This window comes from Falco cherrug, chromosome 4 (genome assembly GCF_023634085.1).
Source record: "Falco cherrug isolate bFalChe1 chromosome 4, bFalChe1.pri, whole genome shotgun sequence".
NCBI classification, from domain to species: Eukaryota; Metazoa; Chordata; class Aves; order Falconiformes; family Falconidae; genus Falco; species Falco cherrug.
Window position 1 is genome coordinate 100,232,173 of NC_073700.1, and position 16,120 is coordinate 100,248,292.

The 16,120-nt window shown below is 38.8% G+C and overlaps 1 protein-coding gene across 3 annotated transcripts in view; it reads left to right on the top strand.

The window, feature by feature from the left end:
- Positions 1 to 16,120, top strand: part of CAPN7 (calpain 7) — a 35,717-nt gene that overhangs the window by 15,199 nt on the left and 4,398 nt on the right. For 2 of the 3 annotated variants that reach the window (XM_055708313.1, XM_014285533.3), the window contains 10 exons: positions 1,227 to 1,373; positions 2,768 to 2,874; positions 4,450 to 4,570; positions 4,812 to 4,956; positions 6,612 to 6,711; positions 8,397 to 8,532; positions 8,991 to 9,066; positions 11,375 to 11,520; positions 12,190 to 12,252; positions 14,945 to 15,075. In XM_055708313.1, coding sequence (XP_055564288.1) covers positions 1,227 to 1,373; positions 2,768 to 2,874; positions 4,450 to 4,570; positions 4,812 to 4,956; positions 6,612 to 6,711; positions 8,397 to 8,532; positions 8,991 to 9,066; positions 11,375 to 11,520; positions 12,190 to 12,252; positions 14,945 to 15,075 — 1,172 coding nt within the window. The remainder of the gene's footprint in view (positions 1 to 1,226; positions 1,374 to 2,767; positions 2,875 to 4,449; positions 4,571 to 4,811; positions 4,957 to 6,611; positions 6,712 to 8,396; positions 8,533 to 8,990; positions 9,067 to 11,374; positions 11,521 to 12,189; positions 12,253 to 14,944; positions 15,076 to 16,120) is intronic. The other variant, XM_055708314.1, reaches the window with a different exon arrangement.

Below are 16,120 nucleotides of genomic sequence, written 5' to 3' on the forward strand. Positions count from 1 at the left end.
AGAGGGTAGACAGGGAATGACTGCAGAGGAATAACTCAAATGACCACGTTTTTTTAGTAAGAGAGGAGGTTCCTGAAGATTCATAGTAAACTTTGTAAACTCACAAGCAATTGCATTTTCTTTTCAGTGCAGTAAGTAAGGGCATAAAATAATGTATTTCTTCATATAGTATTTAACTGTAACACTGATTATTGCAGATCACAGTGACTGTTGAATGCTTATGTGCGTTTGAAAGTTGAGTGGTCATATTCATGGGGGTGGGGGAGTCAGAGGAAAATGCTTATTTTCCTCAGGCTATAAATTGCTAAGACATAACCTCTAGGTCGGGAAGTCCTTGAGCTGCAAAATTCCAGAATCTGAATGTTTCAGGGGAAGCATAATTTATGTGCTCACCTTGCTCTTAATACTCTTTCCAAAATACTTCCCAGTGGCTGCCTTTTGTTAGAATGAATGGCCGTTTGTTCTTCTATGAAAAGGATTATTAATTTGTACCCAGCTAGCACATCTTCTGGTCAAATCCTGTGTTGGTAGCCTGTATTGGTAACAGACTAATGCCAATGTGAAGCTGAAACATTTGTTTTGGGGAGCTGTTTCAGACCACTACAAATAACTGCAGTAACAATCCGTAATAATGTCAAATATATTCTACTTAATTTAAAGAAGAAATACTAATACTGTCACAAATGCTGCTTTGGGTTGTTTTCACTTTCCAGAGAGAAGAAATTTAAATCTGGAGCTAGAGACTATGAAAGTCCTGTGGCACATAGTTTGTTTCCGTATAGATAAATAACACTATTTTTCTGCAGGCTACAAGCACAGTCCATGCTGTTTCCTGATTAGGTGAGGGATATTGTTAGGCTAGGCTTTACTTTCTATGCTGGTAATTACACTGAACTCTTCTGTGGCTACCTTTTATAATAGGTATTAGACAATTTCCAAGAGTCTGGCAGTATCATCCCCATTTTATGTAGGGGAAAGTGAGGCAGGTGATCATAGGTCACCCCAGTAGACCAGTGCCCAGTGCAAGTACGAGCTGGCAACAGAATTTCTTGTTCACTTGGGCAAACCACTGCAGGATTAATAGAGGTGTTCATACATGAGAGCAATGGTCAGGTCTGGCTGTGTCTGGGAAGCTGTACGTTAATGAGAGTTGGGTTTATTTTTCAAATGTTTCCAAAATACTTTATTAGCTTTATGATGATCTTTCATTTGTTTATTTCATACAGGTAATCATAGATGACCAGTTACCTGTTGATCATAGTGGGGAACTTCTCTGCTCTTACTCTAACAATAAGAATGAATTGTGGGTATCACTAATAGAAAAGGCTTACATGAAAGTCATGGGAGGATATGATTTTCCTGGATCGAATTCCGTAAGTACTAGATTATTTCTAAAAGGCAGAAATTCTGCTTAGATAATCTTGGGTCAAATAATTTTCCTTCTAGTGAAATCGAAGTGAATTGCTTGGGGAAATAGGGCAGGTTTTCCTCATTAGGTAGGGGAGTCAGCTAGGAAAGGAACAGGTTGGTCATTTAGTACATGTGTATAGAGGGAGCAAGCACTCTGATCTGTGCAAGTTTGTTCCACTCATGTAAATGAGTGTTGAATTCCTGTAATGTGGTTACTAAAGAAACAGTCATCATGCTGCACCTAAACTGACAAGCAAGTTATTCTTTCAGAGGGGGACAGTTTACTGAAATGAGTAGCCTGCATAACTTTCATTCATTACTTAGGAAGCATTTCTGGTTTAAATTTCTAATTCTTTAAAGTATTATTTTAAAATATCTTTTATGTCCTAGTACTGTTTGCATTCTAGTTGATGTCTTGCTAATCACCTTCTTGGAGGGTATACTAGGTAATCATCGCCTTTTGAAAAGGATTATGGAAAGAAATGTGCCTTTATGAGGGGTAAATATAGCATAAGTTTTTACGTATGTTCATGTCTGTGTTGGACTGCTTTGTTTTGGAGGACAGAAGCTGGTGAGAATACCTGTGGGTTTTTTTGCCCATTTTCATCCTTTAACTTGCTATCTGGAAAAACAGCTTGACTTGTGACAATCTCCACCCTTCCTGCTCCCCCTGCTTTCAACTGTATTACATCTTCCTTGTATAATCAGGGTTACTTACTGGCTGTGTTGTACTTCTAATTCCTCAAGTTCCTACCAACCAGTGCTGGTTATTGACACTTCAAGCATTTATAAGTCTCTGCTTTTGCTTTGAGGAGTACAAAGGAAAAGAAAAGGGAATAAGCAATTTTTCAAGGAGATGAAATGTGGAGATTAAAGTAACTCTATGCGAATATGTGTCAGTGTCAGCTTTACCAAAAAAGAATAAAAAACCCAAACCCTGAGCCTTAGGAGTAAAACTTTAATTATTTAAAATGCATATATAATAGCAAGGTTCTTGCTTCTGAGTGCTTCTGAGACTATGCTTTAAAAGTCTGAGTCAATGAAATAGAGCACATCATAGAATTGAACGCAACTGATCACTTATGCTTCCATTGCTCTGAAATTCCAGTTTGTTTCATCAGTTCGCTTTCCAGCTTTTTTTTAAGAGGCTATTTAGAAATTTTGCCCTGAGCTAATCAAACAAGGTTTTGTGTGTTTATTTAATATAGTCTGTATCTTGAGCCTTTTATGTACAGAGCTGTAGTGTAGCTTGCATATGCTTAATTTCTTTCAAGGCACTCTTATAATTTGTGTACAGACATCATATGCTTATAGATGGATTTTCTATTCTGATTTCTTTTGAATCCTTGCATTTCAGAATATTGATCTCCATGCACTGACTGGTTGGATACCTGAAAGAATTGCTATGCACTCTGACAATCAAGCTTTCAATAAAGATAGTACTTTCAGAATGCTTTATCAGAGGTAAGCATTCTTCTTTCCTAAGTAATTAAAATGCTTGCTGTGTAATAGCTGTGTTACCACTGTAAAAGTAGTACAGTCAACACCAATTTTTCTATAGCATTTTGGTACTACTACAAATTGTGCTTTATCAAACTTCCATATGCCTTCTGGAAGGAGAAAAATTGAGGAATCGGTGGCTTTGATAGAACAAAAGAGTAAAACATTGTGGAATTTTGTTTGAGGTGATTTGGCTTCTTTACCTGTTAAGAAGAAAAAAAATAGTCCATTTCTTGATGAAGAAAATAAAATGAAGAGTCAGGGAAGGGCAGCATGGAACTAAAATACAAGTTCAATATGTTTGTAAAGTAAAAGGAAATGTGCTCTATGTTCCCACACAGTTTCCCAGAACTTTGGCATTGATCTGCTTCCCTTAGCAAGCAGATAAAAATACAGTATTTCTGATTATATCACAAGATCTTGATTATTATGCTCCATTAGTAAAACTCCTGGAAGAGCAGCAAGAGTGTATCAAAACTGCAATACTGATCTTCAGACCTACCATAGCAATTCTAGTTATGGTGAGAGATAGAGTCGTAACTCATACATGTCACCTAGCAAGTACTTTGATTTCTTTCTAAACAGTTTTGTGCAACCAGTTTCCTATGCATTTGTGCGTAGAAGAGGGGATATTCTGTTGAAGGGGGATATTCTGTTGACTGAAACATCTGCATTCATGGTAAAAGAGCATGACTCTTTCTGCAATGCTTTTTCGGTTGGTTAGGAGCTCTTAGTTCTCTCAACAACTTTTTCAAATGTTCCAGTGTTGCAGTTTTGGAGGTGTGACTCCAATTAGGATGAGATCTAGCAGTTATAGCTTCACTATTGTTCACCTGTGCTAGACTGAAAATGTGTTGATGCATAGTCCGGTGACTCTGGAAACTGTCTAGGGATGCTGAGTATGTTCTTGGATTTAAGCATGGGCTGGGAAACACGCTAGTGTGTTTTAACAATAATTGTTGCAAAATCAACAACTGCAATTTGGAACAATCGCAGAACTCTGTTTTGAGTTGACAAGTCAGACCCTGTAAGGCCTATGCTGGGGGGCAAACAACTTTAGTGTTAACATCTGTAGAAGTGTGAGCTTCTCATTATTCACATTTTGGGAAGCTTCTTCAGAATCCTGGGGGTGTGACAGAGCTGTTTAATTTGGTATAGGCAGTGGTTGGCTAACTGTTGATGAAACCACATTTATGTTCAGCTGAAAGTCTATGATGAGTGTCTTTAAAAAGTGACAGAAATTGAAATTCGGGCTCATAAATGCTGATTTTTATTTACAAAAAATATGAAATTACAGAATTATATGAGAATAATAATTTTTCACTTAAAGCCTATACTTAGTGGAACTATTCTCTTTCAGTATTTATCTCAAGCTTTTTTCAGGAGTGATTTCAGCTGACAAAAACCCCGTATTCCGGTTTTTATAAAGCAGGGTCATGCTAATAGGCAGTGTAAAAACATATATTACAGTGTCTGGCAAATATTAGTTTGCAGCTTGCAAGATGTTCATTAAGCTGTGTCTCGCCTCTTTTTGAACAGATTTCACAAGGGAGATGTCCTTATCACAACAGCAACAGGGGTGATGTCTGAAGAGGAAGGAGAAAAATGGGGTTTGGTTCCAACCCATGCATATGCCGTCTTGGATATAAGAGAATATAAGGTATCAAGGAAAACTGAAGATGTTTTCAGATGCTTGTTTGAAACCTGTTGCGATGGGTAGCTACCTATTTTTTTGCTCTAATGGCTAATATAATATTTTGTCTTGAGCTGCATTGGATGATTCCAGAAAGCTTAATGGTGCTGTATTTTCTTGAGCTATTGTTTCATATTCCTTGTTAATAAAAATACAAAAAAATAGCTTGACAAGATGAATCCAGCAATTTTATTTTGTATTTCTTTAGGGACTTAGATTTCTTCAGCTGAAAAATCCCTGGAGCCACTTACGTTGGAAGGGACGATACAGTGAAAATGACACAAGGAATTGGACCCCAGATTTACAAAAATACTTGAACTTTGATCCAAGAACAGCTCAGAAAATAGACAACGGTAATAAGGTTTAAAAAAAAAAATACTATCTTTTCAGATAATATAGGTCTTTGTGGTGTATCCCTGCAGGAAGGTGGAAAAAAACACTTAAGCCCAAGGGGAGGGAGAGTAAAGCAAATACTAAAAACTAAATATCCCCAAAATTTTGAAAATGCTTGTGTATTTAAATCTGTCACTTCAGGTTTGTCTGGAGCTTCAGTAATCTGGACTGTTTAATGTATCTCAAATTCATTGACAAGAAATTACCTCCTTGCCTAAGCGTTGCTATTGCAGTATCTGGGCATGGGGGAGTTCTGTGCAAAGATAACATTCTTACAACAGGCCGTGTAATGCTGCCTTTTAATACAGGAATAGAGTTTTTGTGAGAGTTTTCCTCCAACGTTTGCAAATATGTGTCAGTATGCTTACTGTAATCAGTATTTAAATTAGTCTTGCCTGTGTTTGAGGTAAGTGGGGTTTTTCCCCTTGCATTACATTAGTGTATCTGTAAACAAATCTTTACGCACACTCTGTTTCTGGCTGTAAGAGCAGACTGGGATAGCCTTTGAGACAGTGGTGGTACTACTATGTCACTGTCCAGAGAAACCACTTGGAGTGATGCCCAGTTACTGTCTGTGTGTATCTGTGAGGAAGCCCTTCTGTTCAGTGACACTATTTTGACAACAATATGCATCCAAAGCCATTAAAATACACCATTTGTTGATAAGTCTCGTACAAATGCATAGGGAAAACTTGATTTAAGCATAAGAATAGCAGTCCTGGCTTTGTGACAGTTACAAGAGATTAGCTTGTTATTTATTTACAGATTCATTTAGTAAGGCATTTGTATCTGTAACACCTAGTAGTTAAAATTTGAATAAAATTAGGTTAGTAATTTTAAGGGAGTTTTTTCTTCTGACTGGATTTACACTCTGGTCTTTAGGTGTGTAGCTATTATGACTGACTGCGTTGTTATTCTTCTTAGTGCTGCAAGATATGCAACTGCCTGTGTCAGAGACTTAAATTACAAGGCTGTTACCTTTTGAGAGTTCATTTCGTTCAGGAATCTGTCACCTTGCAGGCATTCTTGTTGGCTGGAGCTGCAACTAAGGGAGCTATGGAGAATTAGAATAAATGCATGAAAATGTTGTAAAGATGAAGCAGATTCTGGGTGCCAGAGCAAGTTATGTAGGTGTTGGATGAAGTATCTTAGAGATACATTCAAACGTACTCACATGTTGACTGAATACTTAATTCTGCTGGATGACTGCTGAAGTAGGTTACTGAATTGGGGAAACCTGTTTGACTATATATTTTATTTTAAAAAAAATAAAAATTCAGAAGCCTAGGAAAGGGGAAGGCAGGTCAGAATCCCCTAGTGACATCTCTTTTAATACAACAGATTCTTTCATACCTCCTGTTTAGTGCTTAAGAATGAAAAGTGTTCTGACAGTTTCAGAGAGCCCTTGATGATGAGCAGAGAACTTGTTTTCTTTGTTTAACTTGTTTTAGGGGTTAAGTTTCAATTTAGAAATTTGGGCAATGCAGACATTACTACTAAGTTTTATAGAAAGGTTTGTTTATATAAGCTGTATCATTTGCCTGGAAAGAGACTTTTGAAAAACAAGTAAAATCAAGGTGTCTGGTAAGGAAACAGTAACAGCATTTCTTTTTAGGCATCTTCTGGATTGCCTGGGAGGACCTGTGCCAGTACTATGATGTTATTTATCTGAGTTGGAACCCAAGTCTTTTTAAAGAATCTACGTGTATTCACAGGTTGGTCCAAGAGATAAAACTTTGTGTCCATATCTCACTAAATGTTCTGATGTGGTGTTTCCTTCCTTCTGTTCTTCCTAGTTACAGCTGAAGAGGTTGAACTCCAAACAATGCTCACTTGAGCCTGACTTTATACTTCAAAATTCTCAGCCCAGGCTTTGTTTCTGACTGCTTCTGTAATGCTGTTGACACTCCAGTGACATTTGTGATGTTGCTGCAGACCTGAGGTTGTGTAACCAGATTCTGACCTCAGTCCCACATCTATCGGAACAGAAATCAAATTTTTGTGCAATCTATCTTTAAGCAGTGACCAGACAGTACGTGAGTGACCTAGTTTTTATTTGGAGTTTATTTCCCTGGCCAGTTGAAGCTGCAAGTTGTTTGTGTAGTGTTTTTTGCCTTTTTAGGGTGTGTTCGCTGATGTCAGAGTAGCTTAAACTAATTCCATTTTTTACCAGTTGCAGTTATTGCAAGTAATCTTCCTTGCCTGTTGGGTTTTTTTTCTTTTTTTCTCCCCCGCCCCAAACATGATACCTGTCTCCTACGTAGTATCCATCACATTCAGTCTTTTTGTCACTCAGTTTGTGGATAAGTGTGTATATCAGTTCTGGAAAGCAACGGTTTCTTTGTTTTTCTACTCTGCTAGAGTGCACTTTGCTACTGTTTCTGCGGAGGTAACGTAAGCTCTGCATAAGCTCCTTCATCCATAGTGCAACTGCGGAGCTAATCAGTAAAGGTTCATTCTATCTTTGTGTTCAAATTCTAAAATACACTGTGGTGATGTAGCAAGATGAGGTAAGGTGTATGCTAATCTCAAAGCTCATCTACTGGTCTCTCTTTATATTATTAGTGATTGCCATACCCCTGTGTAGGGAAATGCCTAGCGCAGTGGCAACCACTGTAAAAAGTGGAGTAGTAATGATGATAATTTGAAGCTTAGTTTATAATACAGCCTTCCACACATGCTGTGTGTGGGAAGGTCAATGAGACTTACAAATAGCTTTATCCACTTCTGTTTCCAGCGTGCCATGCTTTGCGTTCAGTCATTGGCACTTCTTTTTTTTTTTTTTTTTTTTTTTTTTTTTTTTTCCCACGCTGTATTTTCCTTGTCTAGACAGTTCATGAGGTAGCAGGCAGATTTTGCAATAGGGTACTTCAAAGATCTTTTATCACTTCATGCAGGCACCCTTCCAATCATGGAAGAGATCAAATTTTAAAATTAAAATTACCTCAGTAAAAAACTGGAAGAAAAAAATTTGGCGAGGTTTTGAAGCTAATCATAGCTTATGTATGGATTTCTAGAGTTCCAGAAGCGTAGGTGTTTTTCACTTCATATTGGTGTATGCAGTCATGACTATAATTGGGTAGGCCAGGCTCCTTGAATGGTTCGGCTTTTTCTGTGCATTGTGTTGTTGTGGTCACCACACCAAACAGCCAAGCTGTTTGTATTTAGCATTTTTTATTATTGTACCTGTGTTGTAATGATTTTATTTATAAATCAAAATTGTAAGATAATGCTTCTGACATGATTATAATATGTAATCACTGTAGATTCCAGTAGAAAATCAGCCTTCAGTACCTTCGTACTGATAAGAGATAGCTCTGTATATACGTGGGATTTGGAGTTAGTTTTCAAAGTGCGGATTAGTATCTTACCTGTCTAGTAACATCTGTGTTCCTTTTAGCACTTGGGATGCAAAGCAAGGCCCTGTGAAGGATGCCTACAGCCTGGCTAACAACCCGCAGTACAAGCTAGAGGTCCAGTGCCCACAGGGTGGTGCTGCCGTCTGGGTTCTGCTCAGCAGGCACATCACAGATAAGGTGCCGCCTTCTTTTTCCGTTAATAAGAGTTCTGCAGTATCTTCTGTAAATCTTTCTATATGACTTTCTGTTATTAGTATACTACTGCTTATGTTTTCAAGTTCAGGTATGTATGATTGTGTATATGTATAAATTTTAAATTCAGCAGGTACCACATAGCTCAATTTTTACTCTGGTTCTATTTCAACAATGTTGTTTGTAGGTAAGTGGATTGTATTCCACCAAAGGTCCTCAAGTAAATTTGGATCCTGGTGTTTGAATTGTTTTAAGTTAAATTAGTGGCACTTTATTTACTTCAGGTATTTTAAAAAGAATTGGGTCGGGTATCTCAATAAATACAAATATTAGATCATACCATATGGTCATCAAAAGGGATGATAGAATGTGTACTTGATTCTGATTAAGCATTAGGTGCAATCCAGAAGTGCACAACTCTACTTGATTTGTATTTTTTATAGGATGACTTTGCACACAATCGGGAGTTCATTACAATGGTTGTATACAAGACTGATGGCAAAAAAGTTTACTATCCAGGTTAGTGTACATTAATTGTCGAGAAGATTGTGTTATAAATAGATGGAGAATTGCAAAGGATTTTGTGGAGAGGAAAGGCACTTTTTGGTTCAAAACTAGACTCCTCACTGTAAGAGGTCAATCTGCTGAAATAGGTGTTTAGCTCTGACCACCTTCCAACAGCCTTTGCTGAAAGAATAAACCAAGCTATCCATGTTGGAAACGTGCTAAGAGGTCTACATAGTCCTGCTTATTTTGACACAGTATTGTCTTTGTTCTGTTTATTTTGCAGTGGTAGTTAATGCTAAGAGGGAACAGATGTTGTGCTTTTGTTTATCTGATAGCATAATTATTTCCCACATTTGTAGAATTATGTAAAGGTTTATGGCTTCCCCTAAATGAAAATAATCAAGGTTAACTGTTCTATGAACTTGGTTTAGTAAAGTACCTAAGCAAGCCCATGAGATACAGCTGAACACCTCAACCTATCTCAAAGTATTGGGTATGGAATGTTTAAGGAAAATATTTAGATGTTCAAATTTTATGCGAGTATTACTCCTGGTCATTGTATGTCAGATTGTACTCACCTTGAGAAGAAGGGGCCTGGCTTTTGGAGCTGCTTTGTAGCTGCAAAAAAGCCATGTATGTTTTATTTCAAGACAGATAGCAGGTCTGAAACACAGGTTGAGACACAGGAAGTAAAGGTAGTGCCCAGGTTGAATGGATAGCCTGCAGTTTTAAGGCAGAGCAAATAATACCATATTTTTATTTATTCTTTACATCAAGTAAAAGTATTCCTTGGAATAATTCAGTGAAGGTGTATTCTAAGACAGGTAGGATTTGGACTTGCTTTTACAGATAGGGAACCACTTCAGAGCCGAGGTTGCATTCATGCAACACGTAATAGCAACAGTTAATTAGACAGTAGCTTTTAAAGCTTTTTTCACTAAAGAGTGGAATTTGTGTGGGTTTTCCTATTGGAGTGGCTGGTAAGGGTTGTATTGCTCACCTCTGCTCTTGCTCGGGGAACTGGTCAGCAGAGTTCGCTTAGAATCCAAGCTGTCTGTCTGTGGAAAGCATCTCGGACCTGACCAAATCATGTTTTTGCGAGAGCTGATCTTGTTAAAGCATCTGCTTCTCCTTACAGCTCAAGACTTGCTTCTGGTGTTGCTAGTACTTGTAGCAGTGCTGATACTTCTTGTCCTACTGAAAACATTCTTAAGTGGGCAAACCAAACATTTGTATAGTGGAGGGAGTTGTTCAGTTGTGCTTGAAAGAGAGAGTCTCCCAGCAAGACCACTAGCGAGAACTGGATGATTCATGTGTTTTGTCTTGCTACCCAAGCTCGTTTATAAACTTTTAATCTCACGAGCTCCAACTTGTTTAAAACCTTTTTCTGTGGAAATAGATTGGTCAAGCTGCAGTATTATTTTTACCATCTGTTAAAATGAGATCAGAACAAAGCAATTTAATCTTTTGGCAGTGAGGCTGAGATTTCCCATTCCTAAGCTTCTCATTGTTTTATATTAATCCTTTCCCCTCTCCCGTGTTGTTTTGTGGAAGAAAATAAAAGGACCTGATCCGAGGCCTATTGAAGCAATTGGCTAGACTTGTTCCCGCTTCACTGAAATTAAAAGAAGTCTGGAAAGAACCAGTTAGGGGCCAAATAACAAATCAAGAGTGCCTAATTGTAAAAGCAAATATTTGGGATCTTTATAATAAGTACTGCATGAACATTGGTACTGGGATGCAACTAAATCTGTGTAATGATCACAAGGATTTGGGGGGTGGGGGGTGGAGAGAGAGAGAAAGAGAGTGAGTTAAATCAACATGTTTTAAAGTCTTGTTTACCCAGTGGCCAAAGATTTTGGCAGATGGCATTCTGGAACTGTCTAGCCAATGGAGAAGGAACAGATGACTCGGAGAGATTTTTAGGGTGCTTGAACATTCCTTATCTTTCTCTTTAAATTTCAACATAATTGCAGTAGGTCATCTTTGAATAGTGGGAAGCACTGGTTGACCCTGGTGAGAGATGGATAAGCAGGTTTCGCAAGTCACGGAATTTAAGCTGTACTTTCAAGTGCAGAATTTGTGTCCTGTCATGTGTGATGTACCTCTCCTGAAAATAATAGTTGCTTTTAAGATTATCTGTCCAGTTAAGAGTAAATCTTGAGGCTCTCCTGAGAGCATTCAGGTCTGTTTACAGTCTAACCTGAGTACCAACAACCTGACTTTGTTAGCAAAATTCACTGATATAAAATGGCTAAGAAGTTTACCATGCTGGGGCATTTTTTGATCAGGGAAAAGTGTTCATCCTTTTCTTTTTCAGCTGATCCTCCTCCATATATTGATGGTATTCGGATCAACAGTCCTCATTATCTGACCAAAATAAAGCTGACCTCTCCAGGACCCCATACGTTTACCTTAGTGGTGTCCCAGTATGAGAAACAAAACACTATCCATTACACAATCAGGGTATGTGCTGTTGGCTTCATAATGAATGTAAACAATTGTCCTTTATTTGTAAGTTTGATTTTAAAAGTTTACTTCTAGATCAGTATTGTTATTTTGGGGAGGGAGGCTATGAATGATGGAGCAGAACTACTGGATGAAGTGTTCAATAATGTTCTCCTTTTGTAGTTAAGACAGTATAGTGTGTATGGTTTTAGTAATGAAATCAGCTGAAAAATACTTTATCTCCTAGAATAAAAAAATAATATCTGTTTATAGGCAAAGCATTGACTCTCTGTGTGTCCAAAAGAAGTCTATTTTAGATCCCAGTTAAGATCTGAAGTTTCTTGACTTCTCTTAAGCCCTTGGACTCAGTATGTGGATTTTTCTGTAACTGCTGAGTCATGTGATGATCGATGCTAGATGTCTTTCTTTGTCAATGGAAAAAAGTAAAATGCAGATTGTTTCCGTTTTTGCTTTTTCTAAGAAAAAATTAAACGGAACTAAGTCTTACTAGTCCCAGCGCTGTTTGGATTCTGAGTTTTGGACAGGGCTGTCTGACAAGTAATATAGGCATGTGGAGAACAAGTATCTAAAAATGATGTGTAGGCAATTCTGCTTTTTTAACATATCATGATTTCATATGAAAAGTGCAAGATGCATGTGTGACCAGCTGATTCTTTTACAATGCAGGTGTATTCCTTGTGCAAGTTCACCTTTTCCCAGATTCCTACACCTTACACCATTTCCAAACGGGTAAAGAAATATTTTTTTTCTGGATAATAGTTTATCTGGATTGTTTAACTGTAAATTATTTGTAAATTATTTAACTGTAAATTAGTAATTATTTGTTAAACTGATAACAGTTTAACTGGATAATAATTCTGGTTTGTCTTTTCCGTATTTGAGTTGTACAAGGTTTTTAAATAAATTTTTATACTACTACCCAAAAATGCCAGCTTCTAACAAATGAAACTTCTTAACTAAAGCTTAATCTAAGCATTATTAGCACAAGATCAATCCTGTGCTTAAGTTACATAGAATTTGCCGAACTATTAGCTGCATTGTTAGCAGAATTCATACCGACATAAAAGGCCGTGGGCTGGCTCGCTCTGTTCACACCGTTCTGTATGAATGGGGGCTTGGCTTTCACCAGCACTTGGTCTGTATGCTCCACCTTCCTTAGTGTGTTATTATAGCTGTACCATTGCTGATACACTGTAAAGCCACTTTAGAATAACAATCTGTACCCTAGTATTTAATTACTCTGCAGAGATCAGATTGCAGTTAGTACTGCTGCAGAAGTGTTTCTCTTCCCCCCCCCCTTGAGAGAATTGCATGATTTTATTGGGGAAAATCTCTTGGCATGATGGGTATCTGTAGCAAGACCATGCCAAATGGACTGACTTAGGATGGCAATTATCACAACGTGTTACTTACTGTTCCTAAATTTTGTGAAGACGTCTCAAAGGTCTGTAGAATTGGGATAAGCGCTCACGTTGCTGAACAGGATCAAAGCAATATGCCCACGGTGCTTTTCACGTAGAAATGCTCCCTGATAGTACAGCAGCAGGGGCAAGAGCAAAAAAACTTGACCGAAACCAAGTAGGAAGCCCAGGCAGTTTTGGGGCCTGCTGGTGTTGATATTTCAGCTGTCAACACGAGCTGCAGTTATACTTTCAGCTGAAGTATAAATGTAGCCAAGAGCTCACTGGATGAAGTAACTCTTGTGTATTTTCACGTATTAGCAATTTCACCATCAAGAAAGAGTAAGCCAGCAGCTTCTACCTTTAAGCTCTGTACCTACCATGCATACCCTATATGCAAACATAGGGGAATCCTACTGTAGGTAGAAGTCTTCAGTCCAAACAGTAACTTCCTCAGAAAGTGAGGAACAAGGCTAGTTTGAGCCACTGTGGAAGAGTCCATTTTCTAGGACATTCATGCCTGAAGCCGGGTGCATTACTCTGTGATCAGGGAGGCATGCTGGCTTGCAGCTAGGCTCTCGAGTCCAGATAGTGTTTCGTACCAGCTGTTATTTCTGGAACAGCCCCACGAAGCTAGCCTGTGCTGGAGAATGGTAACTGGCTACAGAGAGCCCTGGGAACAGCGAGATGATTTGCTTGGTTCTTCCAGAAACCGTGGCCCTTTTTAGCTCTTAAAAATGGGGCTTAGTTTGGGGGAATACTTTAAGAGATCTAAAAACTCATTGAATGTGACCAGCCTGTTTGAGGCGGTTGTGTTATGTTTCAAAATAAAATTCAGTATGTGGAAACCTCCTGTTAATTCTTTGAAGATGTCTGTCTAGTATTTAAATAAAAGGCATGTTCTGTCTATCCAAGGACAGCTCTCTCTTCACGATTAAATACAAAAAGTTAGTTGCTTGTGCTTATTGGGTGCTGGCTTAGCAGTTACCATACTTAAAAACAAGCAGACAGATAACTTAATTCACAGTTTACCAGTAAAAGCAAGTTCTGCTAGATGTCTTATACTACAGTGGAGGGGTCACCTCTGGAGCTCACCAAGCCCTAGGGGGATTCCTGGAACTAAGTGCAGCAGAGATGAAAAAGGCCTGGAAAGCTAACAACACCCAGCAGTTTTTGGTTCCTGGGTAGTAGCATGGTGGGGGGAGAAATCCCCCTTGCTTCCTGACTTGCCATGTTTGATGCTTTAGGATGCTGAGTGTGTCCAAATTAAAATAACAAGAAAAAACGTTGCTCCTTGCTGAACTGACAGAAAGGGGAGGGAAGTACAGGAGAAATGGATCTCTGCTATAAATTTGTGTGAATGCTTGGCATGTCTTACAAGTCTAACCTTTCAGTTTAATGACTAGCAGGAGGAACTTGCAAACAGATGGCCTTTTTCTCAGTGTCTGAGCAGCATTTTTCCTTTTGTATGTCTTTGTCCTTGCAGAATCTGTCCTTATGGATATCTTGTCCCTGTAATGCTGGCTCTCAGAGTGCTTATTGGTGAACAGACAGGGCTGGAGGCAGTGATTTCAAAAGCAAAGGTTACAACACAAGTAGTGTTGCACTTCCTGTACTGCTGTCAGTTCTCATTTAGCGCATCAGAGGAGGGTCCGAGGGGGACAAAAAACCTCAACAAATCTGCATAGTCCAGTAGTTGTGGGATACATGGCAATATACATCTTCCACTAGATGCAGTTTGTCATAGTCAGAAACAGTCACTCATTACTTACCTAGTATACGCTGAAAAAATACAGTATACTTTGAAGGTATTTAAGGCTTTGATCGAGACGGGTGCGGGACTGCAGTGAAGCCTTCTGAATACTTAACAGTCTTTCACTTGCACTTTAAAATTAGGAGTGAGTACTAAAGTCAGCGACCTCTTTAAAGTGAGAGGAGCCTCTAATCTTGTTTGTGTGTATACATAAGCAATACAAATCCTCAGGATACGAGGTATTTTCTGTACTTCTGACTTCTTTCAGGTTAATGGACAGTGGAAAGGTCACAGTGCTGGAGGATGTGGAAATTTCAGAGACACATACAAAAATAACCCCATTTATCAATTCCAGCTGGACAAGAATGGGCCATTACTAATTGAGCTACGGGGACCAAGGTTTGTAGAGAATAACCATGCATCAACACAGCAAGAGTATTACATGCTAAAGATAAAGCTCCCTGAAAATCCAGAAGACAAGGTGTGGGAGGTGGCTCAGGCTAAGTGCTATCTGTGTTTCTAACTTCACCATCAATGGTGACTTAAACCTGCATGTCTGCTACTGAGGAAATCCTTGATCTACAAGGGAAGCAGAAACCTTTCTCCTTAGTTTCAGGATCTCAGCAGAGGGAGGCCTTGCACAGAAGGGAAGACAGTACTCTTTCTTCCTCTAAAAATTAAATCACAATCGTAATTCCTTTTCTTCTGTAGCAGAACTAATATGCAAGGTACTGAACCCCTCCAGGCTGTCAAACAATGGCCTATGCAGTAGCTTCAGCTCTGAAAGTGCGTTTACTCTGCCACTAGCCGGCCAGGAGAAGTATTGGATGTCAGTGCCCTGTGGAGTAGATCTACACAGTTTGAATTCCTTCGGCAAAATTCAGTCTACCTCAAAATACCGGTATACAGTGCTTCTAAATAGCAACATCTGACGTGCCGTCAAGTCTTTATCCTTTGCAAAGCTGCACCGTGGGCCTCACAAAATGGTAGCATGTCTCTATCCATCCTCCCCTCTTTGAGGAAACTCCTCCTCTCTGAAATGAAGATGAGTACTAAGTGGCTATACTGTTCTGTTAATTAAGTGGGGGTTTGTATGCACTTATTTCTGCACTTGTGGATCGTATTTGAGTAGTTTGAATGACAGGGGCAGCGGTGCCTGTCACATGCATTAAAAGCTAGCAGTGCAACATGAGCGATTCTGCTGAGATCGTGGACGCTGATTTCTCTTACTGATCACCCCAGGATCTATGTGGCATGGCACCAGCGTGTGTCACCTCAAGTTTAACTACCTGAAGTCTGCTTAAATGCAGAGGCAGATTTCTAGCATGTGTAGCTCCAAATCTGAAGTGTGTTCTGTCTTTCTCCAAATTCTACGTTCATGTTGTGGTAAGCGTGACTTAAAGTTTGTCACAAATGTGGCAGAACTTTTAGATGTCTTCCAGTT